The sequence below is a fragment of the Hirsutella rhossiliensis genome (genome assembly GCF_020360975.1).
Source record: "Hirsutella rhossiliensis strain HR02 chromosome Unknown scaffold00005, whole genome shotgun sequence".
In the NCBI taxonomy this organism is placed as follows: domain Eukaryota; kingdom Fungi; phylum Ascomycota; class Sordariomycetes; order Hypocreales; family Ophiocordycipitaceae; genus Hirsutella; species Hirsutella rhossiliensis.
The window spans coordinates 1,145,134-1,164,601 of NW_025408671.1; the positions used below are offsets into that span (position 1 = coordinate 1,145,134).

At 45.3% G+C, this 19,468-nt stretch overlaps 3 protein-coding genes across 3 annotated transcripts; all 3 read left to right on the forward strand.

The window, feature by feature from the left end:
- Window positions 1-1,031: 1,031 nt before the first annotated feature.
- HRG_05291 (DDE superfamily endonuclease domain-containing protein) lies at window positions 1,032-1,515 on the forward strand (the record flags this gene model as incomplete). Its single annotated transcript, XM_044863762.1, has 4 exons — window positions 1,032-1,044; window positions 1,098-1,357; window positions 1,416-1,438; window positions 1,488-1,515. The coding sequence occupies 4 exons, from the start codon at window positions 1,032-1,034 to the stop codon at window positions 1,513-1,515; spliced, it is 324 nt and encodes a 107-aa protein (XP_044720294.1).
- Window positions 1,516-10,259: 8,744 nt separating this feature from the next.
- HRG_05292 (uncharacterized protein) lies at window positions 10,260-10,550 on the forward strand (the record flags this gene model as incomplete). The annotated part of the gene is made up of 1 exon (XM_044863763.1): window positions 10,260-10,550. One exon carries the CDS (start codon window positions 10,260-10,262, stop codon window positions 10,548-10,550), a length of 291 nt encoding a protein of 96 aa, XP_044720295.1.
- A 1,548-nt stretch (window positions 10,551-12,098) lies between these two features.
- Window positions 12,099-12,908, forward strand: HRG_05293 (reverse transcriptase (RNA-dependent DNA polymerase) domain-containing protein; the record flags this gene model as incomplete). The annotated part of the gene is made up of 2 exons (XM_044863764.1): window positions 12,099-12,490; window positions 12,536-12,908. 2 exons carry the CDS (start codon window positions 12,099-12,101, stop codon window positions 12,906-12,908), a joined length of 765 nt encoding a protein of 254 aa, XP_044720296.1.
- Between the last annotated feature and the right edge of the window lie 6,560 nt (window positions 12,909-19,468).

Sequence of the window (19,468 nt, forward strand, 5' to 3'; positions counted from 1 at the left end):
GCCCGAGCGAATGCACCTATACGACTAATAAGGGGGTATTAATAGGGAGCCTAGAAGAAGGTATTAGAAGGGGCATATATAATATAATTAATACCTACTTATATCCTCTCTTCGTAAGATTTACTATAAAGTAAGGGCATTGCTAATACTAAGAACTACCTACGCAATACTATAATAGAGCCACTATACCGCCGCGAATTCGAGACCTAGTAAGTCGCGCTTGCTATACCATGCCCCACCCCCCTTTCGGTAACACCCACCTTTCGGTAGCGCATTAGAAAATATCCCCACCAAAAACCATCAATTTCACTTACACGGATTCCAGCCAGCTTTGAAGATATTCACAAGCCGTCACTTGGAGTAGATAGTGGATTGATTGAATTCTACTTTTCGATGGTTGAATGTTTGTACAGGGTCTGCGGCCTGTGCGTACCTTGCACGCGAAATTACCATCCAACCCCCTAATCTCCTTCCGCCTCCTGACGATGATTCTTCTCGTTATTCCTCCACCACATGACCAAAATGACCTTAAAGCGGCCTCGGAGTATTTATACGGAGGATATTATGGCTAATGCGATAATTGATGTCACAAAAAACGGCTTGTCGCAGTACCGCGCCGCCCAAAAGTATGACATACCTCAGCAGTCTATTTCCGACAGACTCAAAGGCCAGGTAGCCCTGGCTGATCAGATCCAGCCTCGTCAACTCTTGAGTAAGTCTCAGGAAGCTCGCTTGGTTTCTTGGATCCTCCGCCAAGAGTCTCTCGGCTATGCTCCCTCCCACAGTCAGATCCGCGCATGTGTGGAGGCTCTTATAAAGCAACTGAACAACGAGCGGACAGTGGGGCGCAACTGGGTCTCTAAATTCATCAATCGCCATCCGGACATCAAGAACAAGCGTGGGAGACGTCAGGAAGCTAACCGATTTAATGCTTTTACGCCTCGGGCGGTTCACTGGTTCTTCGATATCAGGGAAAGGAGTATGGATGGATTAAACCAGAAAATACCGTGAATGTTGACGAAGGCGGTATTATGTCTGGCTTTGGTGAGTATTTGGCTTGTCTTTCATTACTTTTACTAACCAGACTCTTTTGCCAGGTTTGGATAGTCTTGTGGTTGGGAGTGCAGACCCAAAACGGAAGGCCCTTCTGAAAGGGCCACAGTCCCGCAACTGGACCTCATTTATTGAAGCTATCACCGCGGACGGCCGTGTCCTTACCCCTGGCATTATCTTTAAGGGCAAAGAGCTTCAGAAACAGTGGTTCTTGACGGAATTCGGCAAAATAGCCGACTGGCATTACATAACGTCGCCCAACGGATGGACGGACAACCATATCGCTATTGAGTGGCTTGAGAGGGTCTATTTGCCCCAGACGCGACCAGCCGATGCCTCAGATGCTAGACTGATCATATTAGATGGACATGGAAGTCATGCAACGGTGCGTTTCTTTATCCACCTCTGTAGGAATTACTGTTAACCGAGACCAGGATGCATGGATGGCCACATGCTTTTTGAACAACGTTTATTGCTGTTACCTTCCTGCCCACTGCTCTCATGGCCTCCAGCCGTTAGATAACGGTGTATTCAATGCCTCCAAGGCAGCTTACCGGAAAGAACTTCAGAAATTGACCTGTGTGACCGATTCTGCGCCTGTTCATAAGGTCAATTTTATACGGGCATATGCTAAAGCGCGCGAGGTTGGAATGACGGCAAAGAATATATTGTCCGGCTGGAGGGTCACTGGGAATTGGCCGATCTCACGATCCAAGGCATTGCGGCATCCAGAAATTCACGCGGACATTGTAGAGACGTCTCCAAAGTCCGCGCCATTTTGGGTTCTGATGATACGCCAAGAAACAGCCGCCAGATTCGCGATTTCGGAAAGAACAAGACTCCTGGCACCCGGAGACGATACGCCGTGATAGCTAGAGGCTTTGAAGCCCAAGAACAGACGCTTGCCGAGCACAGCAACAGAATCGCGAAGCTAGAGGAAGAAGTGGCCCGGCTGCAGAGAGGCAAGAAGAGGAGAGCAATTCCGAACCCGAACAGACGGTTCATGACTCTCAGTGAAGCTTTGGTGGCTGAGGAAGCCATTCCCAAATTAAAAGCCAAGAGATAGCCGTTGTGCTGAATTCTGACACAGAGGAGGAGGCGGTCTCAGAGGTGGAGACAGCTTCAGTGATTGAAGTCAAGGTGGCACCGAAGCCCTTCCAGTCACCACCAGATCCGGGCGAATGGTAAAAGCGCCGGTACATATAAGAGCGTCCATTTCTCTACGGAATGATATATTTTTTGTGTTTATAATGTTAAGTTCTGATCATATTTCATGTAGTTCAAATGGTAGACTTTTGGTGGAGAATTTTTCAATTGCGCTACCGAAAGGTGGGTGTTACCGAAAGGGGGGTGGGGCATGGTAGTTAATGCCGTTAGGCTTAATAAGGGCTTTGCCTACCGAATTAAGGAAAAAGTCCCATCCCGTACGCTAGATAATAGGATTACGAGGGTTAAACTCCGTTATACTAAGGGCTTAGGGTATAAGCCTTAGAAGGCAAATAGCATCGAAGAGAAGGCCCGCCGTAAGACTTTAACTTAAATGTGCTAATGCCGGGTTAGACTTACGATTAAGTAAGTCTCCAACGCCTAGATCGTCGAGCCTAATAGGCAGCAACACAACCACGATCCTACCGAGAGTCCTGCTAACTTCTCACGTAACCGCGTTAACGTATTAACTTAACGCCTTAACGATATCGTTATACGCTAGAACGAGGGCCAGCGACTAGGGCAGATACTATCCGCGTTCCGCAACGAGCCTAACTATCCGACTACGATCTATAATGCGAATTAATAAGATATTCGGAATATTTTATTATAATATCGCCTCGTCGAGCTTAACGGTCGATCTAAGCTATAATAGCTATTCGATTAATTATAGCCGTTAGATAACTATATTTGCTTTAAGCGCCGCGACTAAGAAGACCGCCTCTAATATCTCTTTATTGCCCCGGTTAATAGCATTAAGCTCTATCGTTAGTATCCTTATACGATACTATTCGACTATATATATAAGACTAACCGCTTTAACCTCCCTCTTTTTACTGCCTATAGATCGTCGCCGAATAAGAAGACTTTCTAGATATTTATAGCGTTCCTTGCTAGCGAGACTAACGCCGATTACGGTTAGGCTCTCGCTTACTTCTAACGCCTCCTTATTAAATAATCTATCGAATAACGGCCTCGCATTATCGTTATAGACCGAGACCTCGCGTTAATTAAGGCGTTAAATAACAATCTAACTTTCTACTTAATACTATATCTACTATGCCGCTAGTATATTAATAAGAACGTCCTTATACGCACGAAGAGGCATTTCCCCCTAGGAGTTAAAGGCATTAACGGTAGGGTTATCCGGGCAGCTAAATTTACTGCTTTCCTTAAGGATTAGAATAGCCTCTTGCAAAGTGCAATAATCGACGACTTCGACCGCAATCTATAGCAAATACAGCAGCTAATGCGTTATCTAGCCGCCGCTATATAATACGCTATAAATACGTGGATTGCGCCTTAGAAAGAAAAACTCGTGGCCTACTTTATTAATCGGTATCGTTACTTTAGGCATATAATAACCTCGATCGTCGAGTCCCTATATGCCACGATGAAGAAGTCGGTCTAGAGTAGCACTAGCGATCTTGCTAGCGTTTTCCGTATCCTTAATCGATTTTAGGCTAATTAAGAGGCATCCGTTAAAGCAGCAGATAATAAAGTCACTAGTAAGGTGCCTACATCGTTACTTATCCGGCTTTTCGAACTTATACGAGAGCAAGTGACGCCTACGGCAATAGTGCTAATGTTACGGGAAAAACGCAGCCTTATAAGTGATCTCTCTAAGCCGCCCCCTAGCCCTTATCACTGCAGTCTCCTTACGGCGTATAGGCTCCCTTATCGGCACGTTATTTACATAACCCTCTATATTAAAGGTTATATCGAATTGGAAGAGATTGACCCTTATTGGCGGCAGCAGCGCTGTCGGGGTCGTGATGATAATACCAATACGGTCACGGCACCGTACGAACCGCTCGTCAAGAAGCAAAAAGGCCGCCCTCGTGACGACTTGAAGTCGGGCACGGCAAAGAGGACACGGCGAGACAAAGCCACTGCTGATTTTATTGAGGAATTCGAGCAATACGAGGCAGAAAGGTATCAACCTCCGTTATCTATAGCCCCGGCTGCCCTTGCTACAACGAAGATAATATCATTAACGGATATTGGCCTCTAGCGGCTAGAGTCACAACAAGACCCGTACGAGCCCGGCACCGAGATGCCTCGTGCATCACATCGAACGATTCAACGCCTCGAAGACGACCCTGACCCTGACGATATTGTGGAAGTGCCGGCTTGGCTAGATAACGAAGGTTTAGGGGTGATAGACGAAGGTGAATTTTTTGAAGATTTTGAATGAAGGATGAATCAAATGAATTGAATTTTTTGGATCTTAATTCAAAATCTTCAAGCTCCAATTTTCGCGATTCAAGTTAGGTTTAGGCCAATTCAGGCCATTCATAAATGGTTTAAAGGGATCCCCTAAACGAAGTGAATTTGGTGTGTACCTAAGCGATTGCAAAGATGCCTCAAAAACGCCAATAAGTAGTATATAGTTTTAAGTTATAGCCTTCTAAGAAGTCGATAATCCCGAATACTATAAAAATTAACTTACATAAATACTGATCCGCCTGTCCTAGGTAAATCGACTGAAAATAAGCACTTTTAAAGCTCTGCCGAATCCTTAAAATACGTCGGTACAACGCGTTCGAATCCGCCACTGTACACGGCTACACTCTTAGAGCCCCAATCCTCCGAAGCCTCCATTGTATCTAGATAGGGGGTCGATATCGCAGACTTATCGGCTTAGGATGCAGGAGGTTTAGGGGTAGGGGGTTCGGTGGGAGCCTCGGTGGGAGGAAGAGGTTAAGGAGGATTCTCGCCTAAACACAGATTAGCATATACCTACATATATAATGAGGGTATATCTATACATACTATCTTCTAGCTTGCCCGGAATGTGGTCTGGTCTCTAAATAATACTATTGGCAAAGGGCAGGATGTCATACTCTATGGCCGCCTTGATCAACGCCTGATCGATCTTATCTTCCTAAGTATAAGCACTCCGTAAAAGTGTTAGTACTCGCACCGTATCTGCCTTCAAGGCGTGACGGCGGATACCGAATTCGTCTCTACAACCGCTAAAGAGGCGTTCCACGTCAACTTTAGAGCCAGAGACAGAGAGAAGATCACGCGCCGCCGCAGCCAAAAGTGGCCACTCGACCTTATATTCTTTCCACCACTTTAGTAGGAAGTCTGGAGACTTTGCAATAGACTCGTCGAACTCTATTCGAGGAGCTGCAAACCACCGTTCAAGCTCCGAAATAGGGATCGCCGCGCCCGTCTCCGCCTCCCTCGCCTTCTTCATTTAGATAGCTCTCCATTGCGCAATAGAGACTCCTTAAGGACGCTCAGCTAGTCTAGATTAGCTTATAGTTAAGTTTGTGGCATTTAATGCTACTAGCTCTGGCCACTCCGTTTTAAAATACTTCTTAACTTTAGCTATAATCTTAGAGTATTGATCCGGTATTATTATTTCCAATTAGTAAGTTTTATAACGCGGATCTAGGATATGAGCTGCGAATAGCATTATTTAATCGTTAAGCTTCTTTATATAAGTAACGTGTTTTGCTTTGCCCTTCGAGAAGGCGTCTCGAATAGACATATTAAGGTCTATAAAGTCGCTAACTCCTTCGACTATATTATCAAGGAGAGCTTCCAAATCCCAATAAATATCGAGACTTTGTGAGATCGGCGGCATAACTTCGGAGACTTTTAGAGTGTGGTCTTTAAACGGCTTTAGAACCTTCCGCAGTTAATAGAGAGCGACAATCTCTTCTGATAAGGGTAGGAGGCACTTAACTTGCGGGTGAGTATTAACGAACTCAGTATACTCTGCCTCAAGCTCGAGGAATTGGTCAATTATTTCGTAGGCCGAATTCCAGCGAGTGTCGACATCGTAGGTTGGCTTCCGGTAGTGCGTGCGCGGCATGCTTTTGAAGTCTTGCTCCCTAGACCCGGATCTCAATATATAGAGATTGAGGAGGCGGATTTAGGCAATCCTACTTCGACTAGAGTCTCCCGGAATGGTGTAGTTGTTGCTTTTATTCTCTTCGTCCCACTTATTAAGCATCTTCTTAGCTTCCTTCGCTGTGCCTACTTTAAGATCTTGCAAGACGCCCTTATAAATAAGCGAGGTAATATAAGCTAGATAGCGGATCTAACTCTTCCTACCGTAAAAGCGTATGCGGGGCCTCCCTATTAGGCTTACCTTATCGTCGAATTTGGTCTTAAGAGAATCGTACAAAGACTAATAGAGTGTGCCGTTATTGCCGGCGTTGTCTCCCGTAATAGCGAGAAGCTTAGGCTTGAGCCTAAGCTCCTTAAGCGTCCTCTTAACTATCTCAGCTAATTGTTTGCTAGTGTGAGATCTTTTGAGCTCAATAAACTCAATAACTTCCTCTCTCTCCTTAAATTCCGGTGTAATCTAGTGCGCAATAATAGCGAAAATAGGCACCCGATTCGGTGCTGTCTAGATATTAAGGGTAAACGAGATAGTAGCATAATTATACTTAAGCTCAATCTTTAGCTTCTCCCTGCGTTCGACAAAGTCTATATATATATAATTACGTAACGTTATACGACTCCTATATATATATATTATGTTGTAAGCCAAGAACATCTCTTAAAAAACAGGAGTCTCGATAACAGAGAAGGGTTGTCGGTGTTTTATAAACTACCGGCGGATAGACTCCTTTGCTATAAGTCTTGCTCTCTGCCTAGGTCGACCGCTCTATGCGTCTGCCTCTATATAATCTCCTCCACTAATGGCGCGGCCGTATCCATTAATTCGAGCGTGGTGAGATTCCTTCGTAATACCGTGGATTTTTAAATGGTCTCCTATGCTAGAGGTAACCCCTCGGCGGTTCGATTCGAGGACCTAGAATCTCTTCCGAAGAGTATTGGGATTTTGAAGGCACTCTATATAAGTCTACCGGAACTCTTGGAAGATCTTCGGCCTATCCTTATCCTCTAAGTAAAAGCTTCTGTCTATAGCTTCCCTCTGCATATACTAATAGACGTGGCTGTTCTTGTCTCTCTTCTTGCGAACATGCTTTTGTTTATTGTCGGCCCACTTCTTGATAAGTCCGGCTTTCTCTGCGAGCGTCATATGACTACTATTCAATGGCGGCTCTAGTGTATCCGCGTCGGGCATGTCATCATCTGACTCACAGTTAGGATGACCCGGGGGCGCGCAGACAATTATATCTTCGCTAGTTGGAAGAGGAGAGGAAGGAGCCGGAGTTGCGCTAGAATTAGCGCGCGCGCGCGGGGGATTCCGAGGGTTAAATTGAGGACGTTCGATGCGGGCATAATTCTGCGTTGGCAATTTACGCCGGGTCCTTAGAGCAAAGAAATTCGCTACGGCAGATGTTTTTGTTTTAGCAGGGGCCATACTACGTATTATATTATAATTAGCTATCCACTCGTAAGGTGATTAAATAAGGAGGGTAGATTAGAGAGTAATAAAGTTTTACCTGATCTTGGCTAAAAGGCTCGAGAATAGACGCGACATAGGTAGTCGGAACGACACCAAATAAACCACAATAAAGTGTCAAGGAGTCGGGGTTGAACGGGTAGGATAGGTCGTCGGTTAGAGCGTTGATTCGGGGGCTGATCCGAAGCCGCTGTCGGAATATCGAAGCAGGAATTAGGCGAGGTCGTGGTAAAATAATGTCGTGGCAGTTGTCGCGAAGACCGTTGCGCCACGCAGGCAAAAGGTGGATGGGCTGACGACCCTGTCTTTCCGACAGCAGTAGAATTAACAGGTGGTTAAACTGAGCGGAAATAACGCGTCTGAACGCGGCTAGTTGGTATAATATATCCTTATTATGTAGATTTTTCGGGTACTTCCTAATCGGCTAATTTATATAGATAAACAAGTAGCAGTTATATTAGGCTCGAGGAGTAGATAAGTCCCTAATAGCCTCTAAATCGCGAGCTAATGCGATTCGTGTTACTTCTAATTGTTCGCGTAGTATTAAGATATTAAGGGATCTAAATACGTTTTTCGAATTAGCTTGCTAGGGGCTATATAGCGGTATAATTATTATATTCTATATCTAGAATATAGGTTGCCGAGCTTAATATATGCTTAAAATATAGTATTCTAACTAAAAAATGTATTATCTATTAATTGCCTTTAAGATAATATGGCATTTCTTAAGCAAATGTTAACGATATATAACTATCGAGGGTTATATTATCCGAACGAGAAAATCTAGAACATTCGAGCGGCACTATATTTAAATTATATACATTATAAAATAGCACTATTTATAAGCTTTATAGTGTTTTTTAATACTCCGTATAGGGTGGCAAGATTGCTAAAACGGTGGCGTATTAGGCACTGTTAGGGTCGTTATACTATAATATATAGACGCCCTAACTGCCGTCCTTCGCCTCGATTTCCCTAGCGACGCCCCCGCTAGACGCGGGCGGCGCGGGACTAGGATTTTGCTAGTAGAGTGTGGACGGTGGAATCTAACTAAAACACATATAATAGACTTTTAAATACGTAGAGCGTCATCATAAGCGCGGCCGAACTCGAAGTTACCGTGTCCGCGCGGGGCAAACCCCTTAATGATAGGGTCAAAGTAGCTTGTTTATTGATGTATATATGAGCCTACCGAGGAAGAATAGGGAAGAGGCCCTTGGTGGGTGGCTTCGGGTATTGACCCTTTCCTCCCTATATGTCCCCTTGGCCGCGAAGCGGGGTGATAATTTTTTTTCGCCTTACGTTTCGACTATATCGCTATTTATTTACAATTTTTATGAATGAATTGAATGAAGACTCCTGATTTTTGTTTCGTCGAATTTGAAGACCTCACCCGATTCGGCTTCATTCAATTCAAGGGTCCCGAGGCCGATTCGACTTCAAAATCTTCAAATATCAGCCCTACGAAGGTTACGTTGACCCAGAAGTCGAAGGCGCGATAGACCAGTCCATTGATGATGCCAAGATCGCGATAGCTGCGTTACGCAAGGAGGAATTGGACTACGGGCATGACTGTATCGTTGTTGCAACATAGCCGCGCTGTAATGTAATGCAAAGATGCATTTGTCTTGGCTGAGACCGCGTGAGACACTGTTAGTAAAGTACACAGCAAAAATTTGGCGTGGTGGGGAATAAGGCGTCCGCCACAGTCTAAGCCACGGCTTGGGGGCATTCTATTGAAATGCGGGGGCATTTTAATAACTCCCTTACTTTAACAACATTACGGACACACTCAATTGTACTAATCATTATACTAATCGCCAAATAAGCATCCCTGTCACCCGAAAATGGGGACACCCCTGGTTCTTTCTCTCGAAAGCTGAAGACTCGATCGCTTTTCTTATAGAGACTGAGATTCGTACACTTCACCGACGATTTGGACACCCAGCAGTCCCTAAGCTATATCACCTTTTGAAGCAAGCCGGCCACAGCGACGTTTCGATAGGCACATTAGAGACTATCTCTAAGTTCTGCCATCACTGTCAAATGCACTCGCAAGCCCCGAGACGCTTCAAATTCACCCTCAAGGATGACCAAGAGTTCAATTACGAAATCATCGTTAATGTGATGTACCTAGGAAGCCTACAACGCCTTGTTTTGCACGTTATGGACGCAGCCACTGCTTTCCAGGGAGCAAGATTCCTACCCTCAATGTTAGCTAAGGATACATGGGAGACCCTTCGGACCGTCTGGATCGACACATACCTTGGACCCCCTGACACCATTCGACACGACGCAGGGACCAACTTTGCTTCAATGGAGTTCCGCTAAGAAGTAAAACTTATGGGGATTAAATGCTCTTAAGTGCCTGTTGAGACGCATTGGTGTAACGGGCAAGCCGCTTTAACGGCGGCTGCGCCGCCTAGCTTCTAGAACCTTCCATTGGCTCGAAGCTATAAAATGCCGTTATGCTCTTATGTAGTAGATTTTCTTTCTTTCTTCCTTTCTTCTATATCTTAATAGTAAACAGCATAGGGACTAGTTAGTTATATCAACTCACTAGAGGCCTTTCACATACTATCAAGATCACTAAAGACACTAAAGACACTGAAGACACCAAAGTAACTGAGTCCCGTCGGAACTATTAACGTTCAGCGAAGTCGCGATGGCCGAAGATAACAACATGCAGCCGGACGTCCTCAGCGCCCTAGTTGCCGAGATACGAAGTTTGAGAGAAGAGAATTCCCGAAGAAATACCCAGTTTGAAGAACGGTTTATTGCCCTGGAACTCCAGCAACACCAGCAATCCCGTTCGTCTGAACTCCCAGAGCCGACGCCATCTGTCACCCCGGCTGTCCCCATCGAGGACATCCATGTAGTCGCCACTCACAGCCCTCATCCAACCAAGCGCCCTAAATTACGAGATATCCCGAAATTCGGCGGCGATAAGGCCTAGTGGCGAAGCTAGAAACTAGAAACCGAAGGAAAACTACGAGTCGATAAAGAAGCCCTTAGAGATGCAGAGGGCCACTTTATATACATCTTTATGAGCCTAGAAGGCAAGGCTAAAGATAACGTGACCACATTTATAGAGATGCAAACCGAGAAGAAAACGTTCAATGTTGCTAAACTACTCAACCGCCTCGAGTTATTATACGGGGAGAGGGATCGCAAGCAGAGAGCTACACGCAACTTACATTCGATTAAGCAAGGGGAGAATGAACCATTTACGTCCTTTTACCCCCGCTTTAAGAGGGAGATCGCCAATGCCAACGCCGAGTATTAGCCAGACGACAGCAAGATTTCCTACCTCTAGGAGGCACTAAACGATAAAATAAAAGCAGCCCTTATAGGCTCTGACCCCTCTGCCATCAGCAGCTACGTTGGGCTGGCGAGGAGATGCGATTCGCTAAGCAGCCAGATAGAACTATTGGGTCAGTGGAAAAGGCCCCGAGGCAACATAAAGAGTTCGGACAACTATAACAACCACCAGAACCATAGAGGCCAGGCCGCCTAGAAAGAGTCCGGCCAGAAAACTAAAGTTAGACGAGAGGATATAATGGAATGGGAGCCAACTCTATAAGCATCCGCGAAAGTAAACGCTGCGCGTACCCGCGGTGATAAGAACACATATAGTCACCAATCCAACCGACCAGAAGACCAAGCGCTATTAGGCAAGCGTGCAAAGTAGGTCGATCAGACCGAGATAGACGCCCGTTACCGTAAAGGGCGTTGCCTTCGTTGTGGAAGAGACAACTGCAGGATCGAGCGCTGCCCATTGGCTGCGCCTATCCGACCCGCAAACGCGACCCGTCGCACTCAGGTCAATGCCGTGGCTCCGACACGACCAGCGGTCACTAATGCCGAGATCGCCGAAGACGAAGCTTCGTCTCATAGCGATAAAGATTTAGACTAGGGACACGCGGCGGCTGTAAGAGAATGGGATGTGAGCGGAAAAGCAAAAATAGACGGGGAACCGTTCATAGCAGACGTTAGGGTAAACGGCACAGACTTTATGCCATCTCTCGTCGATTATAGCTGCCTCTGCTACGGCGCGGTTAGTAAGCGCATATTTCACTCTCTCTAGTTGCTACATATACGCGTTCAGCCGCGCATCTTAGAGAATATAGCGGGAGACGGCAAGGAGGTCAAAATCGACAAGATCACGTATATGTCGATCGACCTCGATAGACATCAGCAGCATCGTGTTTTTATATACGTTATCGACGATCTTAACTAGGACATAATCCTAGGTAAACGATAGATAGAAGACTAGGATGTTCACATCTACGCAAAGGAAGGATATCTCGAGATCGGGTCTAGTAGAGTTCAAGTACGAGACCGACGACGTTACTAGCCTCCCCAGCTAGACGTCTCTAATATCATGGCCGCAACCTTTTTAGCAGAGGCACGCCGTGACAAACGAAAAGGCGGCATTGGAGTTCACTCGGTCACGATAGCGGATATTGACAAGGCCCTAAGACCGAAACCGAAGACTGACGTAATGGAGAAGCTGCCACCACAGTACCACAAGTGGTCTCGAGCTTTCTCTCAGCAACTGGCCGACCAGCTGCCCCCTCATCGGCCAGGTGTGGACCTGAAGATCGAAGTGCTAAAAGACGAGCATGGCCGAGAGAAGCCCCTACCCTGGGGACCGCTTTACAGCATGTCCCGCGAGGAGCTATTAGTGCTACGAAAGACCCTCACAGAACTACTCGACAAGGGATTTATTAGAGTCAGCAGCTCGCCAGCCGCAGCACCAGTCCTTATGGTGAAGAAGCCCGGTGGAGGCATCCGCTTCTGCGTAGATTATAGAGGTTTAAACCATATAACGAAGAGGGACCGCTATCCCTTGCCCTTACTGAGCGAGACCTTGCGAACTATAGCCAAGGCAAGGTAGTTCACTAAGGTAGATGTTATAGCAGCGTTCTATAAGATCAGGGTCGCCCCCGCCGACGAAGAAAAGACAGCTTTCAGAACGCGCTATAGATCCTTCGAATGGCTGGTAGTTCTATTCGGCCTAACAGGCGCACCAGCAGCCTTTCAGCGGTATATTAACAGCGTGCTCCAGGATTACCTAGATGATTTTATGTCAGCGTATATCGACGATGTCCTGATCTTCTCCTCTAGAAGCCTGCAAGACCACCGCGACAAAGTCGGCAAGGTCCTCCAACGACTGATAGACGCTAGGCTGCAACTAGACATCAACAAGAGCGAATTCGAAGTTAAGGCTATGAAATACCTTAGGTTTATTATCGAGGCGGAGTGTGGGATCCGAGTCGACCCAGAGAAGGTTAAGGCTGTGAAGGGATAGGCAACCCTAACGAATGTTAAATCCGTAAGGAGTTTTATCGGATTCGCGAACTTCTATAGGATATTTATGCCAGACTTCTCGGTGATAGCGGAGCCGCTAACGCGGCTAACGAAGAAGGACGTGCCATTCCGTTGGGATAGATTGTGCGAAGAAGCCTTCGAGAAGCTCAAGGACCTATTGATCACGGCCCCGATCCTTACACACTTCTATCCAGAAAGGGAGACTATCTTAGAAGCAGACGCTTCAGGATTCGCGTCGGGAGGCGTGCTCTTACAGAGAGATAATAAGGATAGACTGGTACGACCTGTCGCATACTTCTCGAAGAAACATTCGGCAGCCGAAGCGAACTACGCTATCTATAACAAGGAGCTACTCGCCATTCTCAGATGTTTAGAGCAGTAGGAACCAGAGCTACGGGCAGTAGAGCACTTCAAGATCCTAACAGACCACAAGAACCTAAGATACTTCTACTCGGAAAGGAGGTTAACAGAGAGATAAGTGCGGTGGTCGGAGTTCCTGTCTAGGTTCTAATTCGAGCTCGAATAGAGGCCGGGCCGCAAGGGCGGATTGCCTAACGCACTCTCTCGACGGGACCAGGATATGCCGGCCAACCACTCTGATAAACGACTAAAGGGACGCATTATAAGGCTATTCCAAGATGATCACCTTAGAAGGGTCCCAATATCGACATTGTCTACCAACACCGAGGGTGCCTAGGAAATCAACTTCGGAAAAGAGATTAGGATATTTAAAGATAAGGAACTACAGCAGCTGTGGCACGCCGCACGCTAAGAAGATAAGCTCTATTAAGAACTCGCGAAGCTAGTAGCAGATAGAGCGAAGAGTTTGCTAATAGAATTATAGAAGGAGAAGGTTGTTAGCATTTCAGAGTGCTTATTAGACAATAGAGGCCTACTATGCTTTAGAGAACGCGTCTAGATACCCGGTTCGGAGCCGCTACGTACGAGGATTATCTAGGAAACTCACGACTCTTATATTACCGGATATCCTAGAAGGGACCTTACGTACTCGACTCTATCGAGACGCTTCTTCTGGCCGGGTGCCGCTAGCGATATACGTCGGTTTATGCGCAACTGCGAGGTTTGCGGACGAAACACCATCTAGAGGGATATAAAAAAAGGACTCCTAAAGCCGCTCCCTATTCCGCAACGTATATAGAGCGAAATTACTATTAACTTTATCACTAACCTCCCACCGTCGGGGAAGGATGGCGCGACGAACTGCATGGTGGTCACGGACCGACTCACTAAAGGCGTCGAACTCGAAGGATTATACGATATTTCTTCAGAAGCGGTTGCAAGAAGACTATTCGAACGACATTACCCTGTCCATAGCATCCTAACGGCTATAACTAGTAATCGGGGTCCCTAGTTCGTCAGTGGTATGTGGAAACATTTCTATTAGCTGCTAGGGATCGAGCAACGGTTATCGATAGCGTACTATCCACAAACCGACGGTGCAACAGAACGAATGAACCAAGAGGTAGAGAGGATTCTTCGGATATAGACAAACTATCTGCAAGAGAACTAGTTAGACTTGCTTCTAATCGCGATAGCGACTATTAACGAGCGGGAAGCAACCTCTACCGGACTGAGTCCGTTCTTCTTTATATATAGCTACCATAATGAGCCAATCTAGTTAGTTGAGCATCGAAGAACGGAAGACACGACACAGGGAGAAGCTACAGCGGAGGATTTCATTCAGAGACTATAGGACGCCACGGAGTTTGCGCAAGCAGCGATAGCTATGGCCCAGGAAATACAGCAAGCGCAAGCCAACAAGCATAGGACAGCCGCACCGAGATACAAGCCTAGGGATTAGGTATACCTTAACTTAAGAAATGTTAAAACATCGCGACCCTGCAAGAAGCTCGATTGGTTATATGCCAAATATCAAGTGCTCGCGGAAGTCAGCCCACATGCCTATAGGTTGGATATGCCTAGACGCATCTATCCAGTCTTTCACGTCGATCTACTCCGGCTAGTCCCTGGAGACCCATTGCCTTCGCAGAAAATCAATTAAGAGAGTGCCCCGCCGGTGCTGGTGGACGGCCAAGAGATGTACCTTGTCGAAAGAATTCTGGATGAAAGAATGGAAGGTACGCATAAGAAGGTGCTCGTAAAATGGCATGATTACTCGCAGCCTACGTGGGAGCCCCTCGCCACTATTCGACACACTGATGCATAGAAGCAATGGAAGAAACATCAAAAGAGTGTCACCTTCTTAAGTCTTCTTCACATAGATTGCCACGATCCCACGGAAGAGGAAACGTTGGAAGGGAGGGAGGTAATGTAACGGGCAAGCCGCTTTAACGGCGGCTGCGCCGCCTAGCTTCTAGAACCTTCCATTGGCTCGAAGCTATAAAAAGCCGTTATGCTCTTTTGTAGTAGATTTTCTTTCTTTCTTCCTTTCTTCTGTATCTTGATAGTAAACAGCATAGGGACTAGTTAGTTGTATCAACTCACTAGAGGCCTTTCACAATTGGTCTATCGGAAAAATTGAAAGATATCACGCCCCCCTCCGACGCGCGTATGACATCCTAAACGCGGAACTAAGTAACGTCACCTCCGCCGAAGCAGTGCTCCAAATGGTTGTAAAAGCTATTAACGACATAGCTAGACCTGACGGGATTGTTCTAACTTTGCTTGTCTTTGGCGCCTACCCTCGTTTAACTGTGGAATCGCCCCCTTCTACTTCTACCCTAAAAAGGTCGGCCGCGATGCAGAAAGCGATGAAGACGCTCCGCTAACTCTTAGCGGAAAGATAAGTTAAAGATGCCCTTCGCACGCGCAACGGACCGTCTACCGCCGACGTTTTATCCCTCCCACTGCAAAGTGAAGTTCGTGTTTAGAGAGAAAAAGACGGCTGGCAAGGACCTTTCAAGATTGCTTCGATTGACGGACATAACGTTACGATTGATACAGTCAATGGCCCCTAAGTCTTTCGTTCCACGCACGTACAGCCGTACCTGCGTGATGACTCCACAATCCCTCAAGTTCCTGCCCCTGCCTAGGACGAAGAAGAAACCCCTGCCCGACCTGACCCCCCGGCACCCCGCAAGAGAGGACGCCCACCCGGATCTAAGAACAAGCCAAAGGATTTGATTATGATGACCGCTCCTCCAGGCTAAAGTTTCCTAACTTAGAAGGAAGAAGATGCATACGCTTTATCCATCAAACTCAGGAATGAAGGCATCATGTCGCATTCAGGATGCGTATAATGAAATACGCGGTTGATAAGCGATGTCATCGAACGTTCTAGATAACATTACAAAAGCACCCTGGGTGGCAAGTGGCAAATTCGCCACCACAAGGCAGTCATATTCCCTCAGGACTATAAGGAGACAGAACTTCTCATATTCATTTTAGATAGACGACAATGAATAGATTGACTCTTACCTTCCATTTTTTATCCCTGCGAGACATCATCACTGCTCCCGGCGCCCCATTTAAAGAATCCGATAACATCGAGATCACTGACCTCGTAGGACGAGGTGTATTTAGCTTTAAAAGATACGGTCGAATAATTCACGGTAATCATTACATCTTTCGCTCCCGAATAGTTCGTGAAGTCAAAGGCAAAGACACTAAACCGTATAAGAAATCACGACTTATTGTTTAAGGACATAGCGACTTTGAGAAGACCACCCTACTAACGCAATCCCCGACAATTCAACGCGTTAGTCAAAGACTTATTTTAGCTATTGCCCCCGGACTTCTTCAAGGCAACGGCATGACCCTTTCCCTTCGCGACATCACTCAAGCATACCCACAATCCTAAACCGAGCTATTCCGGACAATTCTGACCTATTTGCCCACCGAATTGCAAGACAAATACCCAAATAGAACGATCATTCGTGTTATTAAGCCCCTATACGGAATTGCAGAAGCTGGAGTCTATTGGTATCGTACATATCAACAACATCACCTTAAGAACCTTAATATGTCTACTTTAACCTATGATTCCTGCCTTTTGATCACAAACACCGGCCCTAATACGTTGGGCATTGTTAGAATGCAGATAGATAATACCCTTATGCTTAGAACAGACAGCTTTTCCGCCCGTGAAGAAGAAAAGCTTAAGGAAGCACAATTTCGAGCTAAACCAAAGACTTCGATGACCCTAGGAATAACGGTTGACTTCAATAGTGCAAAACTTACCCTACTAGATATAGGATCCCTATCGCTTTAGCAGAAAGGACAAGCCTCTAAAATCGCCACTATTGACCCTAGAGCATTTGATTATAGCCAACGCTACGTCGAGCAACGAGCGCGCGGATCGTATATTGCCTTAATCTATTAACCCGAAGCCTCCTTTAACGTTTCTATCGCAGCATAAGTCTAGACCCCTAATAACAACGACTGTAAAGCTTTAAAATGTCACGGGCTGTGCCCGGCTGGTGGACCCGGTTGTACCGGGTCCGGTGGGTCGTGCTCCGGTGGCAACACCGGCCCCGCTCCGCGGACCCAGAAGCTGCGAGAACATTCCGAGAAGGGCAATATAAGCTCGCACTCGAGGCTACGCCTCGAGTTCAGCTTCTTTTCCTCCTTAGCTCTAGATAGACAACACCTAGGCACCTGCTTGTTGAATAAACTCCGGGCCAGCCTTTCACATAAATAAGCGCTTGCAATGGTAAATAGATCACTAAGAACGAGGCCTTATTTATAAACCTATTAATCTCGCCACCGTAAAGCTTTTGATCTTTTATAGACGGATCGTTTGCAAATAATAAGGACCTATCCTTATAACTCGGTTACGTTATTGTCCTTACTAACGAGACTAACTATAAAGAGAAAGAGTTTAGGATTAACGGCAATATTATCTACTAGAGTTTAACTAAATATAAAAGGATAACTTAAAGCGTTTTAGCCTTAGAAATCTATAGAATAGTTAATAGATTCGACATTAGTATATCGGTATTAACGACTTTAAAGATAATCACTGACCGTCTCGGACTTCCTTCTATCCCTCTAATCGTCTATACGGACTCGTACTCTCTCTACGAATGTCTTATTAAACTAGGCACAACGAAGGAGAAGCGATTAATAATCGATATTATGGCCCTTCGTTAGTCGTACGAGCAACGAGAGATCGCAGAGATTCGTTAGATCAACGGTGCAGACAATCTAGCTAATGCTATAATAAAGGCATCACCGAACCGAGCCCTAGAACGCCTTATCGATACTAATAGTCTGATAATTCGAATAGAAGGATACGTCTAACGCCCTTAATTACTTATGACGCCAATGATTAAATGGTTATTGCAGTTAATTAGCCCGTCTTTCTTTCGTCCGTTCCCTAGGATCCCTATTATGGGTAGTCCACACAACCGGACTTTAAATAGCTATAACGGCATAGTTATTATGACCTATATAACTAGGTCTTTCTTCTCGTTTGAACCTAGATGGATCATTGCTATGCTTCTTATAGCAAAAGAAAAGTTGCCAGTGTGGGAATTATAGTAATCTATTGTACTCATCTAGCTAGCTCACTTGCGCTGTCACGTGTACGGATGAGGCCACATAGCTAGCATCGTGGCCTCCTCCCTCCCTTAAAGAGCAGAAGATAGACGAATATAACACACCGGTTAACCCCACCCTTTGCATGCAAAGAGACCTGCTAACATAAAAGCTATAATCGACCTATACTTAGTATATAAAAAGGAAATTAAGCTACTAACTAAGTTTAATAACTTAGACTAAACTAGAGACCGCGATATATAAAGGTCGACTTTAAGTTATATTTTTAACTTTAAGAGTAGTACTCTTAGCTAGTTATTAAAATAGTAGTCCTTAATAGCCCTCTTATCTTATAAAGTAGAATATATTAGATAAACCTAGGTAATAAAAGAAGCTATCTAGCTATAAAAGGGTCTTAATAAAGCTATAAGTAGTAAAAAAGGAGGGATATATACTAGTAGCTATAATTAATTATAAGGATAACTAAGGAGTAGTTATACTAATAAGAAATCCTTAGTTTTATAAAAGAATAAAGTATATTAATATTTAATAGTATTTTATCTAAGAGAAGTAGTATAGAAGCGAGGTCGACCTTTAATATATCTTAATAAACTAATAAGTTATAGACGGCCTTATAAAAGTACTACTAAAGAATAGGTTTAAGGTATTTAGAAGTATACTAGGTCTTATATAAGTAGGAGTATAGTATAGGATTACTACTTAGAATATAGGGAAAGTTATAAAGTAGGCTAGGAAAGGTAGCTCTATAAATATAGATCTAGTAAAAGGAGTACCTAATAGCTCTTTTCTATAATAGCTATAAGGGGAGGTATCCTAGCACCTATAAATAATAGTACTAGGTTAGGGATAGGCCCTATAGACTTATAACTAGTTAGGGGAGTACGTAACGGACCTTACTACTTAGTAGCCTTTAAGGGAGGCGTCTTAACTAGGTCTATAGAATACTAAGGTAAAGGGCTAGGGATAGGCCCTATAGATTAAAACGAGTAGGAGGAGTACGCAACTAGCCTTACTACTTAGCGTCCGTAGGGGAGGCATCCTAGCTAGCTACCGTTAGAG